The sequence below is a fragment of the Nerophis ophidion genome, unplaced genomic scaffold (assembly GCF_033978795.1).
Source record: "Nerophis ophidion isolate RoL-2023_Sa unplaced genomic scaffold, RoL_Noph_v1.0 HiC_scaffold_44, whole genome shotgun sequence".
In the NCBI taxonomy this organism is placed as follows: Eukaryota; Metazoa; Chordata; class Actinopteri; order Syngnathiformes; family Syngnathidae; genus Nerophis; species Nerophis ophidion.
This window is the reverse complement of record NW_026906966.1, coordinates 421098-447306: the sequence shown is the minus strand read 5'-3', so window position 1 is coordinate 447306 and position 26209 is coordinate 421098. Positions and strand designations below refer to the sequence as shown.

Below are 26209 nucleotides of genomic sequence, written 5' to 3'. Positions count from 1 at the left end.
GACTTATGATAGTAGTACAGGTTGAGTTATGGTAGTAGTTAAGTTGACTTATGATAGTAGTACAGGTTGAGTTATGGTAGTAGTTAAGTTGACTTATGATAGTAGTACAGGTTGAGTTATGGTAGTAGTTAAGTTGACTTATGATAGTAGTACAGGTTGAGTTATGGTAGTAGTTAAGTTGACTTATGATAGTAGTACAGGTTGAGTTATGGTAGTAGTTAAGTTGACTTATGATAGTAGTACAGGTTGAGTTATGGTAGTAGTTAAGTTGACTTATGATAGTAGTACAGGTTGAGTTATGGTCGTAGTTAAGTTGACTTATGATAGTAGTACAGGTTGTGGTAGTAGTTAAGTTGACTTATGATAGTAGTACAGGTTGAGTTATGGTAGTAGTTAAGTTGACTTATGATAGTAGTACAGGTTGAGTTATGGTAGTAGTTAAGTTGACTTATGATAGTAGTACAGGTTGAGTTATGGTAGTCGTTAAGTTGACTTATGATAGTAGTACAGGTTGAGTTATGGTCGTAGTTAAGTTGACTTATGATAGTAGTACAGGTTGTGGTAGTAGTTAAGTTGACTTATGATAGTAGTACAGGTTGAGTTATGGTAGTAGTTAAGTTGACTTATGATAGTAGTACAGGTTGAGTTATGGTAGTAGTTAAGTTGACTTATGATAGTAGTACAGGTTGAGTTATGGTAGTAGTTAAGTTGACTTATGATAGTAGTACAGGTTGAGTTATGGTAGTAGTTAAGTTGACTTATGATAGTAGTACATGTTGAGTTGTAGTAGCGTGCAAATGATTCAATGTCCAGTACTGTGGAAATATGTTTGGATATGACAATCTGTTTATTTTTGGCTATCAAACTGAAATGACATGTAGGCTGTAGAACATAAAGTATGCTGACTGTTGCGATCTGCTGCTCAGATCTTCACATGTTTGTTATTTCCATTTTTGTTTTCATTCTCAGTCTGACCCGTTTATTTCCTGTTTTGCCCATCACTCTGGTTACTCATTAGTTCACCTGCTACACTCGTACCGCACACCTGCTTCAGCTAATCACCCTCCTTTATAAGCCAGCCTTTTTCTGTTCAGTCTTCCTCGGATCCTAATTTGCCCACGCGCAACAGTGACGACTCTCGACCTTCATCTTTGTATGTATATTCTCGCTAGCTTTTACGCTAAGCCATTTGTTTATTCCAGCTCACATGCTGAGGAATTGTTTTTCTGTTTTTGGTTTGCCTTCTCTTTACAGCAGTGTTTTTGTTCCTAGCCTTTTATTATTTAATAAATCCATTTATAACTTACCTTGTTGTGTTCATCGCTTCGACGCATCCACGGGAAAACCACACCGGCATTACAATGCCGAAGAAGAGTCATCACAGTAGGATCCGAGCATCAAAATGTTTTTCCGCGTCGAAACCACGGGAGGAACCCTTCGACTTGGGTTTGTGGTTGGAGCTCGTGGCTTGGGAGCAGGAAAGACTTGACTGTGGGCCTGAAGTCCCCTCCGAAGCCGTTCGCGCTGCCCCGAAGAGGCGGGGGGTCCAGTGGAGAGGTCCCCCGCACGGCAGTAATTATCCAGCACCACTTCATCCTTCCTACGAACACAGCAAAATTCACCCCGACCAGGATTCACCTTCCACTACCGGTAATCCAGCTTGTTTTTTTTCCCCTGACTCTAGCAGTCACGACATTTGGGGTACGCCCACCGGTGACGCAACACCGCCCCCTGTTGTTGACATTTTTTCAGAAGATTTTTATATTGTGGACAGTACTTTTCATTCCCAACCTTTTTCGAATACCAATAACATTTATGATAAAATACGTAATTATCAGGATATTTTTTCTCATTATTCTAGTCAACCTCAGTCACCTAGTTTTTCTTCTACCCCACCATTTAAACCTCTTTCACCGCCCAAGTATAGTGTTTTTTCGCCTTCTAATAATTGTGTACAAGTTAGAGGGGAGGAGTCTGCCCGCCTCCAAACCTCCCACCACCCTCCCTTATGGTCAGTCCCTGACCACAGGGAACGGGTCTGGGATTCCCGTCTGGAGGGGGGGGCTATGGCCTATAGCTGTGTTGCGGAGGTAGCGCAGACGCTACCATTTCTTAAAACTGTCAAACCGCAACCTCCTATGAGGCCACCCTTACCTGTTTTTCGGCCCGTTAAACCGCTAGCTCCTCCTAGGCCGCCGCCACCTGTATTCCGCTTAGCTCTTCCTCGTAGACCTCCTCCACCTGTGTTTCCCCCGGCCAAGTCTCAACGGCCTTGTAGACCTCCTCCACCTGTTTTTCCCCCGGCCAAGTCTCAACGGCCTTGTAGACCTCCTCCACCTGTGTTGCCCCCGGTCAAATCCCAACGACCAAGTAGACCTCCTCCACCGGTGTTCAGACTCGCGAGGTCATTACCTCAAGCACATCCTCCACCACCGGTGTTCTGCATTTCTCCCAGTTTGGTTCTCACACCAGCACTTAACTGTAGTCTGGTTCTCGCACCAGAAACTGATGTTAGCCTGGTTCTCAAGCCAGCACTAGACTCCCACCTGGTTCTCACACCAGCCTCCGACCCAGAACTGGTTCTCATACCAGTTACAGACTTTAGCCTGGATCTCACTCCAGCAACAGCTCCAAAGCTGGAGCCCACTCCAGTACCAGCTCCAAAGCTGGAGCCCACTCCAGTACCAGCTCCAGAGCTGGAGCCCACTCCAGTACCAGCTCCAGAGCTGGAGCCTACTCCAGCACCAGTGTCGACGACGGGGCTGGAGCCCACACCAACGTCGACAACAGGGCTGGAGCCTACAACTGTGTCGACAGGGCTGGAGCCTACTCCAGTACCAGCTCCACGCCGCCAAGCGCCGGTACCAGCTCCACGCCGCCAAGCGCCGGTACCAGCTCCACGCCGCCAAGCGCCGGTACCAGCTCTACGCCGCCAAGCACTGCCGACGACTAATACGCCTGCCTCTACTACGTCGCCGTTTGCTTCTACGCTGATGACTCCTGCGGCTCCCAGGCCGCCTCCGACGACTCCTGCGGCTCCCAGGCCGCCTCCGACGACTCCTGCGGCTCCCAGGCCGCCTCCGACGACTCCTGCGGCTCCCAGGCCGCCTCCGACGACTCCTGCGGCTCCCAGGCCGCCTCCGACGACTCCTGCGGCTCCCAGGCCGCCTCCGACGCCTTCTTCGGCTGCAGCACCCGCATCATCCTCGCCAGCTGCACTCGGGCCTGCTTTGGCTGCAGTCCCCGCACCCTCGTCTGCTGCTTCCAAGCCTGCTGGGATTTCGGTGCTGAGGCGTCGTCCACCACGTCGACCACGGGCGTGGCCTCTGCGAGGTCATCCTCCTCGCCAGATACTCCCTCCTCCATGTCGGCCACGGATGTGGCCGTGCCCGGGTCGTCCGCCTCGCCGGGCACCTCATCCTGCGAGGCGGCCACTAATGTGGCCTTTTCGAGGTCGCCCGCCAAAACTTTTTCGGCAGCAGCGTTCCACCCGCCGCCGCCACATGATGTGTCCTCGGTGGATTCGGGGACATGCGATCTGGCGACCCTCCACCGTGGCCTCCCTCCGCCCTCCCTTCGTTTGTGGACTTTCTGGTTTTGGGGAGGGGGTTCAAGTTTTTGTTTGTGTTTTTGAGACATCTGGTATCTGTCTTTTGTTGGGGGGGAATACTGTTGCGATCTGCTGCTCAGATCTTCACATGTTTGTTATTTCCATTTTTGTTTTCATTCTCAGTCTGACCCGTTTATTTCCTGTTTTGCCCATCACTCTGGTTACTCATTAGTTCACCTGCTACACTCGTACCGCACACCTGCTTCAGCTAATCACCCTCCTTTATAAGCCAGCCTTTTTCTGTTCAGTCTTCCTCGGATCCTAATTTGCCCACGCGCAACAGTGACGACTCTCGACCTTCATCTTTGTATGTATATTCTCGCTAGCTTTTACGCTAAGCCATTTGTTTATTCCAGCTCACATGCTGAGGAATTGTTTTTCTGTTTTTGGTTTGCCTTCTCTTTACAGCAGTGTTTTTGTTCCTAGCCTTTTATTATTTAATAAATCCATTTATAACTTACCTTGTTGTGTTCATCGCTTCGACGCATCCACGGGAAAACCACACCGGCATTACAATGCCGAAGAAGAGTCATCACACTGACCTTGACTTGGATGCAACATTGTCACAGCAGTGAGACCTGACCACACACAGCAAGCTTGTAAACAGTTTGTGTCCTCCATGCAGTCGCCCCTCCAGTGTTCCCACCTGAACCCAATTAAATGACGTTACCATAGCAACCGCACCATAGCAACGGTCCCATCCCTGTCAACATCTCCTGGTTCTCAAGAGGAAGTGGGCGGAGCAATCTGCCGAAAAGGAAATTCAGCATCAACTGAGGCCAGCAATCAATTACAGAAAACTAAATAAAAACTAAATAAACAAATAAAGAAATTTGGCTCCAACAGAATGCAAAGTAAATATCTGTGGGATGATGTACAATATTAGCTTTTTACTGACACTCTGAACTTTGATTCATGTCGATATAGTTTTGTGGATGTTTAAAAAGAATACATACATTAAAAAAAAATTGAAACCCATTAATGGGAATTTTTGTTTTATCCACAAATGTCAGTTTGTAAAAAAAACAAAAACAAAATAAATCCTTCCTCAAACAATTCAGCCATTTTCTCTCACTTTTATATTGCATAAAGGTCTGGGGACATACATATAAAATAATCACAACACAATCATCTTATTACAAAAGAGAGTAATGAAGATTATTAATAACATGGATTACAGAGACCCAACAAATGATTCATAAAGTCACACATTTTAAAATTGTATAAAAGACAACTGTTCAGATGATGTATAAAGTAAATAATAATATGCTTCCTGAAGTGGTCCAGAAGATGTTTCAGATGTGAACCAGTACATATGTATATCATATAAAGGTGATAATCTATGGGGTTATCAACAATTACAAGTACAAATATGTAATACTTTTATATTTCAAACTATGTAATCTATAAATGTAAAGATCATATTAAACAGATTGTTAGACAAACAACAATGTCACACATGTTATATGTGCTGATGTTGTTAGAAAGTCAAAATGAAAGTCTGGACAGTTTATTTCAAATCCTGCAGTTTCATTTGCTGCTGCTGTTCTCACCAGCACACTTGTGTTTCTTACACTGGTACTTAGAAGACAATCTTTCACCACACACACTGCAACTCAACACTTTCTCTCCTGGGTGTTTTCTCATGTGTCTTACAAGGGTTGATCGCTCACAAAAGCTTCTGTTGCAGATTGAACAGGAATGTGATTTTTCACCAGTGTGTGTTCTCATGTGTACTTTCAAACTCTGACTGTGTCTAAAACCTTTACCACAGGTTGAACAGGAAAAAGGTTTTTCACCAGTGTGTGTTCTCATGTGTACTTTCAAACTCTGACCTACTGTAAAACCTTTACCACAGGTTGAACAGGAAAAAGGTGTTTCACCAGTGTGTGTTCTCATGTGTACTTTCAAACTCTGACTTTCTGTAAAACCTTTACCACAGGTTGAACAGGAAAAAGGTTTTTCCTCAGTGTGTATTCTCATGTGTCTTTTCCATTTGTTAGTATGTGTAAAACCTTTACCACAGATTGAACAGGAAAAAGGTTTTTCACCAGTGTGTATTCTCATGTGTTCTTTCAAACTCTGACTTCGTGTAAAACCTCTACCACAGTTTGAACAGGAAAAAGGTTTTTCACCAGTGTGTGTTCTCATGTGTTCTTTCAAACTCTGACTTCGTGTAAAACCTTTACTACAGATTGAACAGGAAAAAGGTTTTTCACCAGTGTGTATTCTCATGTGTCTTTTCAATTTGCTACTGTGTGTAAAACCTTTACCACAGGTTGAACAGGAAAAAGGTTTTTCACCAGTGTGTGTTCTCATGTGTACTTTCAAACTCTGACCTACTGTAAAACCTTTACCACAGGTTGAACAGGAAAAAGGTTTTTCACCAGTGTGTATTCTCATGTGTTCTTTCAAACCCTGACTTCGTGTAAAACCTTTACCACAGGTTGAACAGGAAAAAGGTTTTTCCTCAGTGTGTATTCTCATGTGTCTTTTCCATTTGTTAGTATGTGTAAAACCTTTACCACAGATTGAACAGGAAAAAGGTTTTTCACCAGTGTGTATTCTCATGTGTTCTTTCAAACTCTGACTTCGTGTAAAACCTCTACCACAGTTTGAACAGGAAAAAGGTTTTTCACCAGTGTGTGTTCTCATGTGTTCTTTCAAACTCTGACTTCGTGTAAAACCTTTACTACAGATTGAACAGGAAAAAGGTTTTTCACCAGTGTGTATTCTCATGTGTTCTTTCAAACTCTGACTTCGTGTAAAACCTCTACCACAGGTTGAACAGGAAAAAGGTTTTTCACCAGTGTGTATTCTCATGTGTTCTTTCAAACCCTGACTTCGTGTAAAACCTTTACCACAGGTTGAACAGGAAAAAGGTTTTTCCTCAGTGTGTATTCTCATGTGTCTTTTCCATTTGTTAGTATGTGTAAAACCTTTACCACAGATTGAACAGGAAAAAGGTTTTTCACCAGTGTGTATTCTCATGTGTTCTTTCAAACTCTGACTTCGTGTAAAACCTCTACCACAGTTTGAACAGGAAAAAGGTTTTTCACCAGTGTGTGTTCTCATGTGTTCTTTCAAACTCTGACTTCGTGTAAAACCTTTACTACAGATTGAACAGGAAAAAGGTTTTTCACCAGTGTGTGTTCTCATGTGTACTTTCAAATGTTGACTTTGTGTAAAACCTTTACCACAGGTTGAACAAGAAAAAGGTTTTTCACTGGTGTGTGTTCTCATGTGTACTTTCAAATGTTGACTTCGTGTAAAACCTTTACTACATTCTGAGCAAGAAAAAGGTTTTTCTCCAGTGTGTGTTCTCATGTGTCTTTTCAGACTACAATGGTATTTAAAAGTTTTGTGAGAGTGAGAAGATGTGAAGTGAGTGTTGTCAGTGTGACATGTCTTATCATCTTTAGAGTCTTCATCATCAGTGTCAGGAGAGTGTGACGTTGTGTCCTCACTATCTGATAGTGGAGCTAAGAGCTTGTCTGCTTGTGATCCTCCACAGTGGTCTCCATCAGCTTCTGTTGTCATGTGTTGTGTTGAGCTGCTGCTTGGAGGCTCCCCCCCTCCCCTCTCCTCACTTTCACCTTTCACCTCATCATCTTCACTCTTCACAGGGACACCAGTCACTGGGAACTCCTCCAACCATTTAGGCTGACTGATGCCCTCTTCCTCCTCTTCCTCTCTAATGTGCGGCGGCTCTTGGTCCTCCTCTTCCTCTTTAAAGTAGGGTGTCAGTGGGTCCTCCTCTTCCTTTTTAATGTGAGGGGTCAGCAGGTTCTCTTGCTCCTTAAAGTGAGGGGTCAGTGGGTCCTCCTCTTCATTTTTGATGTGTAAGATCAGTGGGTCCTCCGCTTGCCTTTTATTGTGAAGGGTCAGTTTAACATTATGGGTCTGTGGCGTCTCATGTTTCGCTTTATTGTGGGGGGGCTGTGGGTCCTCTCCTCCGTCTTTAATGTGTTGGGAATGTGGTACCTCTTTTTCCTCTTTAATGTGGTGGGGCTGTGGCTCTTCTTCCTGCTCATGAGGAAGATGTTCTTTATTGAGGTCTGTGGAACAGGAGAAAACAAACATTCTTCAGAAAAGTCCAGCTTTGCTCAATCACATGAGACATTGTCCTACACCAAGAAATGATTTCACAATCTCATCAGTTTCCCCTCACAGCAGTCAGGGTACTTCCAGCTGACACATGCAGAAGACCTTCAGGGGAATACCTTCCCAGGCCAACATCCAATCCTCCTTATTCATATAAAAACATCCTAAAAGTCATTCCTGCAATCCTTAATGGTAGACGCCATACGTAAAAGTGTGCTGTTCTCCCTCTGAATAAGTCATACACACACAGGAAATAATGTACCACATGCCAGCTTCCACACAGTAGTACTAGTGATGAGCTCCCCCTGCTGGTGGACAATAATTAGTCATTTTCCTATTCATCTTAAGAGACATGTCTGTTATAAAAGAACCATGAGCACAGTCAACATGTTGGCCAAGAAAGAAGACATCTGTTTTGCTTTCATTTAGATAGTGTCACCACAGTTAAACTGGGAAGAAGTAATCAGATTACTGACTACACCTTCAAAAGATAACTTTTTAACCTTATTAATATTAGTAATAATGGATTATATTAATTTAGTGTGTTTCTAGACATTCAAATTGCGTTAGAGTGAGAACTGAGAAGGCATCATTCATGCAGTCCACACATTCAATCAGAATCAGTATCAGACAGACCGTATTTCCTTGAATTGCCGCCGGGTATATAGTATGCACCTGCCTAGAATTACTGCCGGGTCAAACACGTTTCGCAAACTAATTAGCGCATGCTTAGCATTACCGCCGGCTCAGGATTAAAGCCGGGTCAAACTCGTTTCGCCAAATAATTAGCATATGCCTACAATTCCCGTCGGGTCAAACTTGTCACGTCACGAGTGACACTTCACCTGTCATCATTTTCAAAATGGAGGAGGCTGATTTCAATCATTTGAAATCGCATAAAGGGAAGACGATTAAGAGCTATTCAGTAGGGTTTAAGGTCCAAGCTGTTGAAGATGCTAAAAAGAACAGTAAGCAGCTATGTTTTATTAATATACCGTAGCTGCGTGTGTCAAATATGAGTCATTAAATGACTCCCGCCTCCTGGTGGTAGAGGGCGCTAGTGATCCTTCTTGCGACTACTTGGCTGCAGAAGAAGTGACAACAAGCAGCAAGAGTGAGCAGCGTGTGTTTATTTTTTCCTCTCGCTTGCACTTTTAACATGGAGGATTACATATATCTAAAATAAAACAGTTTTCTAAACTGGACTTTCAATCGAAGCAGGAGGTAATAATGGAAGATCTCCATCGAGACAGAGAGACTTTTAAAACTGAAGAAAGATAAGGAAGACTTCTATAAACAAGTTATCGATGCTTTTGATCAGAAGGAGCTGCGCATAGACATCATTTATAAGTAAAGGTAAGACCATAATAACTTTTTTTTATTAAATGTGCTTTTCATGATGTATCCTTACATCACACTCAAATTTTTAAGCGCAGGCCTAAATACACCGCATGCCTTTGGTAAGTGCCGGAGTGAGAAGAGGTTTTACATTAATTAGCGCCCCGGCGGCAATTCAAGGAAATACGGTACTTTATTAATCCCCAAGGGGAAGTTAAAACTTTCAGCAATATGGTAAGCTACATTTAATAATAATAATAATAATAATAATAATAAGTAGATGAGGCAATTGTTCAAGGAATTGTGTGTGAATGCAGACAATTCTCACAAGACCACAACTCTTCTCTCACATTCCCAAAGTAATAATCTAGTCAATAATCACTGAACTTCACAAAAAAATAAGGCATATTATATCAACAATGACTTTTTTTCAAGATGGCGCCCCCCCCGTGACTGACGTCTTTACGTCGTCCTCCTGACAACATTTACGTTTTTTATTTATTATGCAAACCCCGTTTCCATATGAGTTGGGAAATTGTGTTAGATGTAAATATAAACAGAATACAATGATTTGCAAATCCTTTTCAAGCCATATTCAGTTGAATATGCTACAAAGACAAAATATTTGATGTTCAAACTCATAAACTTTTTTTTTTTGTTGCAAATAATAATTAACTTAGAATTTCATGGCTGCAACACGTGCCAAAGTAGTTGGGAAAGGGCATGTTCACCACTGTGTTACATCACCTTTTCTTTTAACAACACTCAATAAACGTTTGGGAACTGAGGAAACTAATTGTTGAAGCTTTGAAAGTGGAATTCTTTCCCATTCTAGTTTTATGTAGAGCTTCAGTCGTTCAACAGTCCGGGGTCTTCCATCCATCCATTTCCCACCGCTTATTCCCTTTTGGGGTCGCCGGCACCCATCTCAGCCACAATCGGGTGGAAGGCGTGGGACATCCCGGACAAGTCTCCACCTCATGGCAGGGCCAACACAGATAGACAGACAACATTCACACTCACATTCACACACTAGGGACCATTTAGTGTTGCCAATCAACCTATCCCCAGGTGCATGTCTTTGGAAGTAGGAGGAAGCCGGAGTACCCGGAGGGAAACCACGCATTCACGGGGAGAACATGCAAACTCCACACAGAAAGATCCAGAGCCTGGGATTGAACCCAAGACTACAGGACCTTCGTATTGTGAGGCAGACGCACTAACCCTTCTTCCACCGTGAAGCCCAGTCCGGGGTCTTGTTGTCGTATTTTATCAATCAATCAATCAATGTTTATTTATATAGCCCCAAATCACAAATGTCTCAAAGGACTGCACAAATCATTACGACTACAACATCCTCGGAAGAACCCACAAAAGGGCAAGGAAAACTCACACCCAGTGGGCAGGGAGAATTTACACTTCATAATGCGCCACACATTTTCCATGGGAGACATGTCTGGACTGCAGGCAGGCCAGTCTAGTACATGCACTATTTCACTACAAAGCCACGCTGTTGTAACACGTGGCTTGGCATTGTTTTGCTGAAATAAGCAGGGGCATCCATGATAACGTTGCTTGGATGACAACATATGTTGCTCCAAAACCTGTATGGACCATTCAGCATTAATGGTGCCTTCACAGATGTGTAAGTTACCCATGCCTTGGGCACTAATACACCCCCATACCATCACACATGTGTAAGTTACCCATGCATTGGACACTAATACACCCCCATACCATCACACATGTGTAAGTTACCCATGCATTGGACACTAATACACCCCCATACCATCACACATGCTGGCTTTTCAACTTTGCGCCAATAACAATCCGGATGGTTATTTTCCTCTTTGTTCCGGAGTACACCACATCCACAGTTTCCAAATATAATCTGAAATGAAGACTCGTCAGACCACAGAACACTTTTCCACTTTGCATCAGTCCATCTTAGATGAGCTCGGGCCCAGCCAAGCCGGCGGTGTTTCAGGGTGTTGTTGGTAAATGGGTTTGGCTTTGCATAGTAGAGTTTTAACTTGCACTTACAGATGTAGCGACCAACTGTAGTTACTGACTGTGGTTTTATGAAGTGTTCCTGAGCCCCTGTGGTGATATCCTTTACACACTGATGTCAGTTTTTTATGCAGTACCGCCTAAGGCAGGGGTAGGGAACCTATGGCTCTAGAGCCAGATGTGGCTCTTTTGATGACTGCACCTGGCTCTCAGATAAATCTTAGCTGACATTGCTAAACATGGTAAGTAATGAATAATTCTGCCGGTAATCATAGTGTCAAAAATAACGTTCAAAATATAAAATATTTTCATGCATTTTAATCCATCCATCCGGTTTCTACCGCACCTGTTCAAGAAGTCGCATTAATGGTAAGAAGTATTTTATTTATTGTTGGTTAGCTTCAGAATAACAATGTTATTAAAAATAATAAGAGACTTATTATACTCAAAAAAATGTTGGACTTACTTAAAAATGAATGCATCATCATCATTTATTGTTATTCCTTTCATTAAAATGCATATATACAAGCCACGTACAATTGACACTTTCATTGTTTTTTTTGTTTCTTATACATTTCCATGATCAGAAAGGAGCAGATGGAAGAATAATATTCTTATATTTATCTGCCCCCCTTTTTAACACCAATTATTTTCGATGACTTTATAACTGTTCCCTCCAACAACACCCGAACTCCAACATACTTTTCAATTTTCCTTTAAGTATTTTCACAATGACACGTCCAATCTAAATCAAAATTCAGTTTGATATAATTCCAGTTTTCTCTTTTTATAACTTTTTAAAAACAAAGGTATTCTCACAGCTTTTTAAGTCTTTGTTTAGAGAATATCATGCTTTCACAGCAACAACAGACAAGCACATTTGTTTCAAATTTGTTGGCACTCTTGGATGTTTAAAGTCATACGGCCTTCTGTGGTTCTCATCTCCAGATGTGAACACACAACTTTTGTACGTCCTTTGGAAGAATTGTATTTCTCGCTTTGAACATCATTAATAGACTATTCAATTCTACAATGTCTTTTAGTTTTAGTAATTGTGACCTAATGAAGTGGTTTTGTGTGGTCGCTATATCGTACTTTAAAAATTATACAAATTGCTCGTTTCTGTGAAATAAAAGCATTATGTTGATATGATATGTATTTCCCAATATTTCTGCACAATAATTGAAATAAGATAGAATAATAGTTGTATTCAGTCTTAAAAAAAATATTATATGGCTCTCACAGAAATACTTTTAAAATATTTGGCTTGTATGGCTCTCTCAGCTAAAAAGGTTCCCGACCCCTGGCCTAAGGGATCGAAGGTCCGTAATATCATCGCTTATGTGCAGTGATTTCCCCAGATTCTCTGAACCTTTTGATGATTTTACGGACCGTAGATGGTAAAACCCTAAATTCCTTGCAATAGCTTGTTGAGAAATGTTGTTCTAAAACTGTTCGACAATTTGCTTACAAAATGATGACACTCTACCAATCCTTGTTTGTGAATTACTTAACATTTCACGGAAACAGCTTTTATACCCAATCATGGCACCCACCTGTTCCCAATGAGCCTGCACACCTGTGGGATGTTCCAAATAAGTGTTTGATGAGCATTCCTCAACTTAATCCGTATTCATTACCACCTTTCCCAACTTCTTTGTCATGTGTTGCTGGCATCAAATTCTAAAGGTAATGATTATGTGCATAAAAAAAAAAGTTTATCAGTTTGAACATCAAATATGTTGTCTTTGTAGCATATTCAACTGAATATGGCTTGAAAATGATTTGCAAATCATTGTATTCCGTTTATATTTACATCTAACACCATTTCCCAACTCATATGGAAACGGGGTTTGTAGTACTAATTTGCATCCTAAATGCAAAGTTTTTGCACGCAACACTGAGATAAAACAGAGATGCACTTCTGGACATTGGAAAAGCTCACTGAGAGGTCACTTATAGTCTGACGGACTTCAACTTTCTGCTACGACGAGAGCCAGCTAACCACAAAACAACAACAACAAGACGGCGGGGCTACATGCTAGGCTAAAGGCTAGAGCTACACAACCACCACTACCTAGCTTGCTGCTAGCTAACGTGCGCTCACTCGACAACAAGCTGGATGAGCTGAGAACCAGGACTACATCCCAACGTGAACTGAGAGAATGCTGTGCTCTTATTTACACGGAAACCTGGCTTTTGGACAGCATCCCAGAAGCTGCTGCATGACGTCATCAGTAAACAAGAGACCGCACACCCTGATGCTGCGTTCACGGCAGCTGGGGATTTTAACCACCTAAAGAGTGTCCTCCCAAAATACCATCAATATGTGAACTTTACTACGAGGGAGATAAACACCCTGGACCAGGTGTACTGCAACGTGAGGGGAGCCTACAAGGCTGTACCCAGACCACACTTTGGACTATCTGATCACATCTCAGCTTTTCTATATCCAGCGTACAGACAGCGTCTCAAGCAAGCCCCCCCAGTGAGTAAAACTGTTCAAGTTTGGAATGAAGACACTGAACTAGTGCTTCAGGACTGCTTTGGGAGTACAGACTGGGACATGTTCAAAACTGCTGCTCAGAGGGATGATGGTACTGTGTATTTAGAGCAGGGGTAGGGAACCTATGGCTCTAGAGCCAGATGTGGCTATTTTGATGACTGCATCTGGCTCTTAGATAAATCTTAGCTGACATTGCTTAGCATGATAAGTAATGAATAATTCCGCTGGTAATCACAGTGTTAAAAATAACGTTCAAAATATAAAACATTCTCATACCAAAGTATTGCAAGATCTCGCAAAACATCCATCTCCCTTTAGGGGCTCCGTATGATTGTAAACAGAATAGAGGACAAATATTCCAGGCAGATTTTAAGAATTTAAAATCAACAAAATAATCATACCTGTCATTTGCATTTGAATATATGGGTCAGTTCTAAGGAATATAAGGGATTGTCAACGTTTAACGATTTTACTTGTCTTTTTTTCTCTGTCTTGTGCTGTGAATCTTTTAAAATCAGTATTAGGGGCGGCATGGCTCGGTTGATACAGTGGCTGTGCCAGCAACTTGAGGGTTGCAGGTTTGATCCCCGCTTCCGCCATCCTAGTCACTGTCATTGTGTCCTTGGGCAAGACACTTTACCCACCTGCTCGCAGTGCCCGCCCACACTGGTTTAAATGTAACTTAGATAATGAGTTTCACTATGTAAAGCGCTTTGAGTCACTAGAGAAAAGCGCTAAATAAATATAATTCTCTTCACTTCACTTCATACATTTTAATCCATCCATCTGTTTTCTACCGCACCTGTTCAAGAAGTCGCATTAATGGTAAGAAGCATTTTATTTATCATCGGTGAGCTTCCGAATGAAACTTTTATTAAAAAAGAATAAGAGACTTATTGTGTGAAGATCTGTCACTTCATTTCTGTTCGTGCTTCTTTGTTTTGTATTTACTTTCCATCAGTGCTCTTATTTTGTTTCCATTTCCTGTTTGTACCGCTGAGCGCTGTGTTTTTTCCCCTTACCTGCTGTTGGTTGGCCGCCGGTCCACACCTGCTGCCAATCAGCATGTTTCTATTTCTGCTTGTCTTGCGCGTTCCTCATCTTACCTGTTCTTCGCTCTCCTGGTTCCTGCATCTTGGTGCCACTACTACTGCTGCCATGCGAGTTTGTCACATATTATACTCTATAAATGTTGATCTTACTTAATAATGCAGACATTTTGTTGTATTCAGTGTTAAAAAATATTATATGGCTCTCACGGAAATACATTTTAAAATATTTTGCTTAAATGGCTCTCTCAGCCAAAAAGGTTCCCGACCCCTGACATAGAGGAACATGCTTCCGGTGTAACTGGCTACATCAGTACGTGTGTGGAAAACATTGTTCCCCAAAAACAATACAAGATATACCCAAACCAAAAACCCTGGATTAATGTTCGGTCCAAGCTACATGCCCGCTCCACTGCATTTGTCTCAGGCAATGCTGAGGACTACAAGAAGGCCAGACATGACATGTGTAAATCCATCAGCGAGGCCAAGGGACAATGCAGACAAAAGCTGGAGGGATTCCACTTCAACACAGATTCCCGGCGCATGTGGCAAGGCCTGCAACACATCACAGACTACAAGCAGGGGAGCAGGGGGGTCACAAACAGCCAACAATCACTGCCAGATGAGCTGAATGAGTTCTACGCCCGCTTCGAGATCCTCAACACCAACTAACAGAGAGGGGTTCTGACCACGGAGCCCACGCAGGACCCACCGCTCACTATGACAACAGCAGAGGTACGTACAGTTCTGAAGAAAACAAACCCACGGAAGACAGCCGGCCCAGACAACACCCCTGGCCAGGCCCTCAGGGTGTGTTCATCAGAGCTGGCTGACGTACTTGCTGACATATACAACTTGTCACTAACACAAGCTGTTGTGCCCACCTGCTTCAAGACCACCACCATCGTGCCCCTGCCAAAGAAAAACACTGTGACCTGTCTGTTGCACTCACCCCAATAGTGATGAAGTGCTTCCAGAGGATAGTCATGTCACACATCAAGAAGACCATCCCAGACACACTGGACCCTCTACAGCAGGGGTCACCAACCTTTTTGAAACCAAGAGCTACTTCTTGGGTACTGATCAATGCGAAGGGCTACCAGTTTGATACACACTTAAATAAATTGCCACAAATAGACAATTTGCTCAATTTACCTTTAATATATAAATCTATATATATATATATATATATATATAAATATATATATAAATGGGTATTTCTGTCAGTCATTCCGTCCTAACTTTTTTTTCCTTTCACGGAAAGTTTTTTTGTAGAGAATAAATTGTGAAAAAACACTTAATTGAACGGTTTAAAAGAAGAGAAAATACGAAAAAAATGAAAATTAAACTTTGAAACATAGTTTATCTTCAATTTCGACTCTTTGAAATTCAAAATTCAAACAAAAAAAAAGGAAGAGAAAAACTAGCTAATTTAAATCTTTTTGAAAAAATTAAAAAAATTATTTATGTTACATCATTAGTCATTTTTCCTGATTAATATTAATTTTAGAGTTTTGATGACATGTTTTGAATAGGTTAAAATCCAATCTGCACTTTGTTAGAATATATAACAAATTGGACCAAGCTATATTTCTAACAAAGACAAATCGTTATTTCTTCTAGATTTTCTAGATCAAACATTTTAAAAGAAATTCGAAAGAATTTGAAATAAGATTTAAAATTGATTCTACAGATTTTCTAGATTTGCCAGAATAATTTTTTTGAATTTTAATCATAATAAGTTTGAAGAAATATTTCACAAATATTCTTCGTCGAAAAAACAGAAGCTAAAATGAAGAATTAAATTAAAAAGTATTTATTATTCCTATTTTCTTTCTTTCTTTCTTTAGTTTATTTCAAACATGAATATTTACAACACAATACAATACAGACAATAAAAATTATTTACAATAAAAAAAAAAACTTGAACATTTATTTAAATTGTCAGGAAAGAAGAGGAAGGAATTTAAAAGGTAAAAAGGTGAATGTGTTTAAAAATCCTAAAATCAATTTTAAGGTTGTATATTTTCTCTAGAATTGTCTTTCTGAAAGTTATAGGAAGCAAATAAAAAATAAAAATGAATGTATTTAAACAAGTGAAGACCAAGTCTTTAAAATATTTTCTTGGATTTTTTAAATTCTATTTGAGTTTTGTCTCTCTTAGAATTAAAAAGGTCAAGCAAAGCGAGACCAGCTTGCTATTAAATAAATACAATTTAGAAAATAGAGGCGGCTCACTGGTAAGTGCTGCTATTTGAGCTATTTTTCGAAAAGGCCAGCGGGCGACTTATCTGGTCCTTACAGGTGACCGGTGCCCGCGGTCACCGCGTTGGTGACCCCTGCTCTACAGTTTGCCTACCGGCAGAACCGGTCCACTGAGGATGAAGTCAACCCTGTCATCCACACCACCCTCACCCACGTAGAGGGCAAGGACACCTATGCCAGGCTATTATTCATCGACTACAGCTCTACTTTTAACACGGTCATCCCACAAAAACTCACTGCTAAACTCCTCACTGTTTGTCTGACACCAACTCTCTGTGACTGGGTCCTGAACTTTCTCACAAACCGGCCCCAGTCAGTCAGAATCAGCAACCAGACATCAGGCACAAAAGTTCTAAGCATTGGGACCCCCCAAGGCTGCGTGCTGAGCCCCCTATTGTACACCCTCTTCACACACGACTGTGTGGCCTCCCAGAACAAGACCACTATCATCAAGTTAGCAGAGGATACTACGGTCGTCGGACTGATCACCGGGGGATCTGAGGCAGTGTACAGAAGGGAGGTAGCGGAACTGGTGGCCTGGTGTCAGGATAATAATCTCTTCTTGAACACAGACAAGACCAAGGAGATGATTATTGACCCATGGAGAAGGAGTGCACAGTACACACCTCTGTACATAGGGGGGACAAAGGTGGACAGGGTGAAAACCTGTAAATTCCCCGGGACCCACATCAGCGAGGACCTCACCTGGGATCACAACACCCAACAAACAATAAAGAAAGCCCAGCAGCGACTGTACTTCCTAAGAAGGCTGAGAAAATTTGGCATGCCACCCAAAATTCTCAGCAACTTCTATAGAAGTACGGTTGAGAGTGTCCTTACCAGCTCAATCACGGTCTGGTATGGAAACTGCACTGCTAAGGACAGGAAGGCACTCCAGCGAGTGATTAAAACTGCTCAGTACATATCAGGAGCAGCCTTCCCCTCACTACAGGACATGTAGTCTACCAGGGCCACCAGGAGAGCACACAACATCATCAAGGACAGTACACAGTCTCTTCAGCCTCCTACCATCAGGCAGACCATACAGGAGCCTGAAATCCAGGACTACCAGACTGACAAACAGTTTCTTCCCACAGGCCATCAGGCTTGTGAATGCTAGCGCCCTCCAACTCCCCGTTTTTACTTTTGTCTTTTTGAACAAAAGACAGCTACCTTGACCACCCCCTAACTGTGAACCATCACTGTAGACACGTTTCACCGTTGATCACTAAAGACACTTTAACTGCTGCTGTGACCCAAGGTCACCTCCATATTTATACTGTTGACTGTCAATCAGAATGTGCAATAATGTTATGTTACTTACTGTGCCTTGTATATACATTTTTATTTTTTATTTTTAGCTAAGTACAGTGTGACTTGTTGAAGGGTGGACTAGCAAAGTAAGATTTTCATTGTACGGCAAACTGTCTGTTTAACTGTACATATGACAATAAACTATCTTGAATCTTCAATCAAAAAGTGATCTGATGTAATATTTTGATATTTACACATCGCATATTTACACACACGCATTTTACTAGAATACCCTTATGAGCATTACATATATCAATATCAAGTACCTACTGTACTGTTTACTTGTTGAAATACCCTTTTTAGAGCAAATATCTGCCCAAATGGCCACTTTGTTGCTGCCAAAAATGTATTTTAAGTAATATTTTGATATTGACACATCTCATCTCTGCATATTTTACTAGAATACTCTTATGGACATTACATATATATATAAATAAAGTACCTACTGTACTGTATACTTGTAGAAATACCCTTTACAAAGCTAAAATATACCAAAACAACCACTCTGCTGCTGCCAAAATTTGATTTCAAGTAATATTTTGATACTGACAAATCTCATCTCTGCATAGTTTACTAAAATACCCTTATGAGCATTACATGTATCAAAATCAAGTACCTACTGTACCGTTTACTTGTTGAAATACCATTTTTAGAGCAAATATCTACCCAAATGGCCACTTTACTGCTGCCAAAAATGTATTTTAAGTGATATTTTGATACTGACACATCTCATCTCTGCATATTTTACTAAATACTCTTATGGGCATGACATATATATAAATCAATTACCTACTGTATACTTGTAGAAATACCCTTTACAAAGCTAATATATACCAAAACAACCACTTTACTGCTGCCAAAAATTGATTTCAAGTAATATTTTGATATTTACACATCTCATCTCGGCATATTGTACTGGAATACCCTTATGGGCATTACACATGTATAAACCTAGTACCTACTGTACTGTTTACTTGTTGAAATACCCCATTTAGAGCTAAAAACTACCCAATTTGCTACTTTACTGCGACCAATAATCGATTCCAGATAATATCAACAATAATAACAAAATTGTCAGAATAATTGTATATAAGTTATAAAACAACTTTGTTTTCCATTGAATTCAGGTCCCCTGCGAGAACACCCAAAGCTGTCTTTCATCTTATCAAACAAAAGGCTTGTAAAACTCCACTATCTGCGATGGGATGCAACATGAAGGTGTCGGTTTCTTTGATCTATTGACAGCCACAGGAGACCTTTTCTTGACCCGAGAGCTACAAAGCGGAGAGGGAGCAGACCTGACGCAGCACAAGGCACCTTTTCTTTGAACTGTTTATGATCGAGTGCGACAGCCATTTACGACCCCCCTCCCTTTAGAAACATCTGAAGCTATGTAATCAGAAAAGCCCCAAAGGAAAGAGGACGCGTGGAACTCCCTCGTCAGAGCGTGGTGGGAAACTGTACGAAGTTGCAGCCCAGACGTTTCTCCTCATGAGCTAAATTGAATCCTGTCTGTGTTTGATTTCTTTGCTCCTTGTCTTGTTTAATAGATGTCATCGGCAAAAATGTCAAAGCATATCTCTGAAACACAATATTATACCTTCTGAAAACGATAGCAAGAATATACCTACAAATTTCAAAAAAACGTCACGAGCAAACACTTTGTTTAAAAAGTTTTTACTGCCTTTTTAGCCCTTTCCTCATCGCAGCCACCCCCTCGTCTTCTCCCCCCCAGCCATGGTTGCAACCCCCTACTCCTCCACCAGACATTAGTCATCTTTGTGGACCAGGTCAGAGGTCAACTGAGGAAGCTGCATCCTAGAAACTATCTGGTGCGCACCAGAATCTATCTAGTGTGCACTATGTAATATTTAAGTACAGTCTTTTATTTTCCAATCAATTCATTTTGTAACATGAATTGATTAACGTGGACCCCGACTTAAACAAGTTGAAAAACTTATTCGGGTGTTCAATTGTACGGAATATGTACCGAACTGTGCAATCTACTAATAAAAGTATCAATCAATCATTCAATCAATTCCTACATGCAAACACAGTGTTACTGTTCAAACTGTGTGTAATGCAACAGTATTTAAAATTATTGAATATACTCGTTAAATAATGTGTCCTCCTTGTTTTTAATGAATAATTAAGGCCTACTATGCTACTGTATTTTAATGCTGTTCATGATGGTGGTACTTGGAAATCCAAGTATTTTCTGAGGTGGTACTTGGTTAAAAAAGTTTGACAACTACTGACGTAATGACATTGTAAACTAAATTGGCAGACACCTTTTTGTTTTACCTAAACGGCGTCTGCTCATACATCGCGCTTCCAACGAGATCCCGTCACCCCCCGAGTAAAAAGGTTCCACAACTGTTCACGTTTTACCATCTCATCTTATTTTCCATCATGTGAATGTTGGAAGTGGAACTAAATATGATCTCTGAGAGGGGTACACATTATTACCAAAGCAGGGCCCCCGTCCACATATACCAGCGTTTCTCAAAGTGTGGGGCGGGCCCCACCTGTGGGGAATAGAGACATGACAGGTGGGGCGCGAGGAACGGGAGGGAATTTCACTTAAAAACATTTTTTCATTATTATATTCTTGCGGCGGCAATGACCAAGAAGAGCGCGGAGTTGGAATATAATTACATCACTTTATGTACATATTTATATCATATTTACATAATATGTAACTACAAGCTCCATTCACAGACAGAGTCCCACTGCTTTTATGAGCGGTCAAGCGAGTCAAAAGCCGAAAATGTTTTTTTATTTTTTATTTGTGGCGGCCGTAATTCTTTCGTGGCGAGCCGCCACAAATAAATGAATGTGTGGGAAACCCTGACATGAATGTTACTTGATGTTCAATACATTTGAAAATGTTAAGCTTGGCATTAGTGAATTATATTTATATAGCGCTTTTCTCTAGTGACACACATAGTGAAACCCAATATCTAAGTTACATTTAAACCAGTGTGGGTGGCACTGGGAGCAGGTGGGTAAAGTGTCTTGCCCAAGGACACAACGGCAGTGACTAGGATGGCGGAAGCGGGAATCGAACCTGCAACCCTCAAGTTGCTGGCACGGCTGCTCTACCAACCGAGCTATGCCGCCCCATTAGCGTTCTGTTGTGGCGATGGGGGCAGGTGGGGCTTGAAAACTCCCCCTTGTCCAAAGTGGGGGATGACAAAAAAAGTTTGAGAACCACTGACGTATACAATACTACTACATATCTGATGAAAAACAACATTATTTTTGTTTTTTTAATTATAAGTGTGCCAAATCACCTCTATTTGGACATTATCTAATGCAGGGGTGTCCAAAGTGCGGCCTGGGGGCCATTTGCGGCCCGCAGCTAATCGTTTACCCACCCGCCACACATTCTGCAAAAATTGCAAAATTGATAGTATTGCAAAAATTCAAAAACACATTTAAAAAAAGTGGAATGAGGTGAAATATAATGAGAAAACGTGGCAATGTTGACACAAAGCTGCCATGCAGGCAGTTTTTTTTTCCTTGTGTCTTTATTTTTTTTTTTTTTCCATGTTTTATGTAGAAAAATATTGCATATGTTGTGTGGTTGCCATATAAAAAGATCAAAATTTGGACAAAAGAACATAAAATACACAAAATAATAGTTCAAACTTAAAATCGACAGATATATCCGAAGTTTATCTTTAAATTTAAGTGTTAAAAGTAAAAAAAAAAAAATCTAATAAAAATGAATCACTTTATGAGTGGGGAACCTTTCGGATCTCAAATATATTTATCCATCCATCCATCCATTTTCTGCCGCTTATTCCCGTTCGGGGTCGCGGGGGGCGCTGGCGCCTATCTCAGCTACAATCGGGCGGAAGGCGGGGTACACCCTGGACAAGTCGCCACCTCATCGCAGGGCCAACACAGATAGACAGACAACATTCACACTCACATTCACACACTAGGGCCCATTTAGTGTTGCCAATCAACCTATCCCCAGGTGCATGTCTTTGGAAGTGGGAGGAAGCCGGAGTACCCGCAGGGAACCCACGCATTCACGGGGAGAACATGCAAACTCCACACAGAAAGATCCCGAGCCTGGATTTGAACCCAGGACTGCAGGACCTTCGTATTGTGAGGCAGACGCACTAACCCCTCTGCCACCGTTAGTAGGATTTTATTTAACTTTTCACTGTGATTACTCAAAAATATTAAATAATTAAAATCAATGATGTCCTGCATTATTGATCTTTGAGGGCTTGAATTGCTAAATAAAGGAACTCTCCTGAAGGAATCAATAAAGTACTATCTATCTATCTAAATACTGCATATTTCAGTTTTACGATGAAAAAACAAGTTGTCTTTGACTGAAAAGGCACAAAACCTTATTTGTTTTACTTTATATCAACCTCAAGTTGATATAGAGATTTACTGTAAGCATTAAATTAAAAAAAATAATAATACTTTGACCTTTTTTTTAACATTTTAGTGACTGAGACCCTTTATGCTCCCCAGGAGCCCTAAGGATTAAAAAAAAAATTCATATATTTTGTTATGGTTTGAAAATCAAAAATATAAAAATGGCCCCTGCATGCTTACATTTTTCCGTGTTCGGCCCTCTGTGGAAAAAGTTTGGACACCCCTGATCTAATGGAAATGACTGCTGCAAACACGTCATGTTCATGATGAAATATAAAGTTAGTAAAAATGTGAGAGTAAGAAGTCAACAAACCTGTTCTGTGTAACACAACTTGAGGTTTCTTGAAAACAGCCTCCAATAGTTGACGTAGTCTCTCGTTCTCTTCTTTTGTACGAGAAAGTTCCTCTTTGTACTCTGCTATCGTTCTTTCACACATTTTCACACAACAAAGTTCTTCCTCATACTTTGCTATCGTTCTTTCGCACATTTTCACACAATCACAACACTTTACACTCACACTTGAGCTTAACTAAGCGATGTGTTGATCAAATCCGCGTCTCTTTGTTAGCGGCTAACAAGCTAAGCTAACTAGCATGCTAAGCTAATTGGCGCGCTCAAACAACTATCAAGCTAAACGGGCCTAATAATCTCCAAATTTGGCTGAGACGAGTGGAGTTTACCCTGACACGGAGGATGAATAAAGTGTAGTTAGTAGCGATGTGAGGAGATGTGCCGAGGCTTAGAAGCGTGTGTGGAGAAAAGGAGGACTTTGCCGCAAAGCGCATGTCTTCCAAGCATGCGTCCGTAGGGGCGGGGCCAAAGAGTCATAGTTGTGATGTTTTGAGCTAGGGAGTATAAGAACTACACTACCCAGCATGCAACAGTAGTGACGAGCATGCGCGGTAGCCCCGTGAAGTGGTGTCGTATGTCACCATGCAGACAGCTAGAATGTGGTTATGAGCACGCTGTGTGAGTCAACGTTGAACACGCCTCGTCTGCATTTATTACAATTAGACAGACAATACAATAAATGCATTGAAAACAGTACAAGTTAATTATTTTCATACATATATGATTTAAAGTAAAATACGGTTTATATATTTGAAATATAATTTTTGATTGATTGATTGATTGATACTTTTATTAGTAGATTGCACAGTACAGTACATATTCCGTACAATTGACCACTAAATGGTAACACCCCAATAAGTTTTCAACTTGTTTAAGTCGGGGTCCATGTTAATCAATTCATGGTACAAATATATACTATCAGCATAATACAGTCATCACACAGGTTAATACTCATAGTATATACAATTAATTATTTACATTATTTACAATCCGGGGGGTGGGATGAGGAGCTTTGGTTGATATCAGTACTTCAGTCATCAACAATTGCATCAACAGAGAAATGTGGACATTGAAACAGTGTAGGTCTTACTAAGTAGGATATGTACAGACAGCAGAGAACATAGTGAGTTCAGATAGCATAAGAACAAGTATGTACATTAGAACAGTGGTCCCCAACCACCGGGCCGCGGAAGAATTTTTTATTAAAAAAAAAAATAATAATAATAATGTTTTTTTGTTTTTTTTTATTAAATCAACATAAAAACACAATATACACTTACAACTAGTGCACCAACCACAAAAAACTCCCTTTTTCATGACAAAACGTCCCTTTTTCATGACAAAGAAGAAAAAAAAAAAAAGAAAAAAAAAAGGTTTGTCCCGGTGGGATTTCTCCATCAGTTGCTTGTCACTCCTGACAGCTCTTTCCGCATGTCCATTCGACTTGGGAAACTCTGGGCTACTGGTGGTGTGGATGAAGTCCCGCTCCTCAGCAAATTTCCTGAATTGCTCACACTTGTACTGTCTTGCATTGTCAGATAGCAGTGTGTGTGGTGTACCGTGCAATGAAAAATGTTATTTCATTTTGGAAATTACAACTGTCGCTGTGATGTTTTGTAGAAGGTCAATTTCAAACATCTAGAATAGGAATTAACTATCACCTGGTAGTGTTGTCCACGCCATTCAAAAATGTCTGTAGCAACTGTGACCACGGAAGGTCTGGAACTGGATGGAGATGAAGTGGTTCTTTCTGCTGATGTGGTTTTGTGCTGCTGCACACTGTGCAAAAAAGTAGTTCTTTAGTGATGTCTCGTGACATTGATGGCCAAAAGATGATACCTCTTGCTCTGCGTTTGGTTGCTTCAATGCCTGGGTGACCTTTGTGTACAATCTTAATGTACTCTTTTGTAGTGACGTTGGAATGACTGCTTTCTGCCCTTTCATGACAATTCCATCTTCCACAGTGAGTTTGTCTCTGTAGGGGAAGAAAACTTCAATGGCAGGCTGCAGCTGAGTCTTTCTGGCAGGCCATCCACGCTGGATAACTACACTGAGTCTGCATTACTTCAACCTCCTCCATGTGCTTCTTGAGCTCTTCCAGGCGGGCTGTAGAAATGTAGCTCACAGACATGACGTCGAAAGAACTACTATCAGATGGGCTCTCACTGTCTGTTGCATTAGGGGCTCTTGAAAGAGTGTCAGCCAAGTACATGTGCTTTCCTTTTTTGTAGATTAGGCTTATGTCATAGCTTTGCAAGCGTAGCAGCATCCGCTGAAGACGGGCCGGGGCATTGTGAATTGGTTTCTTCAAGATAGTCCCCAACGATTGGTGGTCAGTTTCTACTGTGGTGGCCTTGCCATACACATAGTCTCTGAACTTGGTGCATGCAAACACAACAGCTAGAAGCTCCTTCTCAATTTGAGGGTATTGACTTTCTGTTTCTGTAAGGGCGCGGGATGCAAAGGCTACTGGCCTTCCATTTTGCATGAGGCAGCTCCTAGTCCAAAGCATGACGCCTCACAGGTCAGCCTGACTGGCTCTTTGACATCTTAGTAGGCCAATACTGGTGGAAAGGAGAGACATGCTTTCAGGCGGTCGAAAGCATCTTGGTGTTGCTGGAACCAGCACCATGCGGTCTCTTTGTGAGTCAGCTTCCTCAGTGGCGTTGCGATGTCACTGAGGTTTGGAATGTGCTTGCCAAGATAGTTAACCATTCCCAGGAAACGTTGAAGTGAAGTGACATCTGTGGGGACTGGCATGTCTGTGATGGCAGCAGTTTTGGAGGGGTCAGCTTTCAAACCTTTACTTCTGAAGATATGACCAACGTAGTTTACTTGGTCAAGTCGAAATTTGCATTTCTGCATGTTGAGTTTGAGGTTTATTTCCTTCACACGTTCTAGCACCTTTTTTGGCTTCCGATGATGATGTCATCGACAATGACTGAGAATGGATATCCAGCAAAGAGCTGATCCATTGTGCGTTGGAATACTTTGCTTGCTGAGTTAATGCCGAAAGGCATGCGAAGGAATCAGTAACGTCCAAAAGGAGTACTGAATGTTGTCTTCATTGAGGACTTCTTGTCCAGGCGGATCTGCCAGAATGAATTTTTTGCATCTAGCACTGAAAACATTTGTGCTGCTACCTCCTCCACACTTCTCATGGGGTGGTGGGGCCGTTTTAGTGCTTCATTTAAAGGCCTACTGAAAGCCACTACTACCCACCACGCAGTCTGATAGTTTATATATCAATGATG

General features: G+C 41.4%; 1 protein-coding gene across 1 annotated transcript in view; it reads right to left on the bottom strand.

The window, feature by feature from the left end:
- LOC133546814 (zinc finger protein 184-like) overlaps positions 1–23420 on the bottom strand; it is a 63548-nt gene extending 40128 nt beyond the window's left edge. Inside the window, exons 1-2 of the mRNA XM_061892640.1 lie at positions 22917–23420; positions 5186–7668 (exon numbers count right to left, since the gene is read on the bottom strand). Of these exons, the coding sequence (XP_061748624.1) occupies positions 5186–7668; positions 22917–23091 (2658 nt within the window). The 5' untranslated portion in view covers positions 23092–23420. The remainder of the gene's footprint in view (positions 1–5185; positions 7669–22916) is intronic.
- Positions 23421–26209: the final 2789 nt, after the last annotated feature.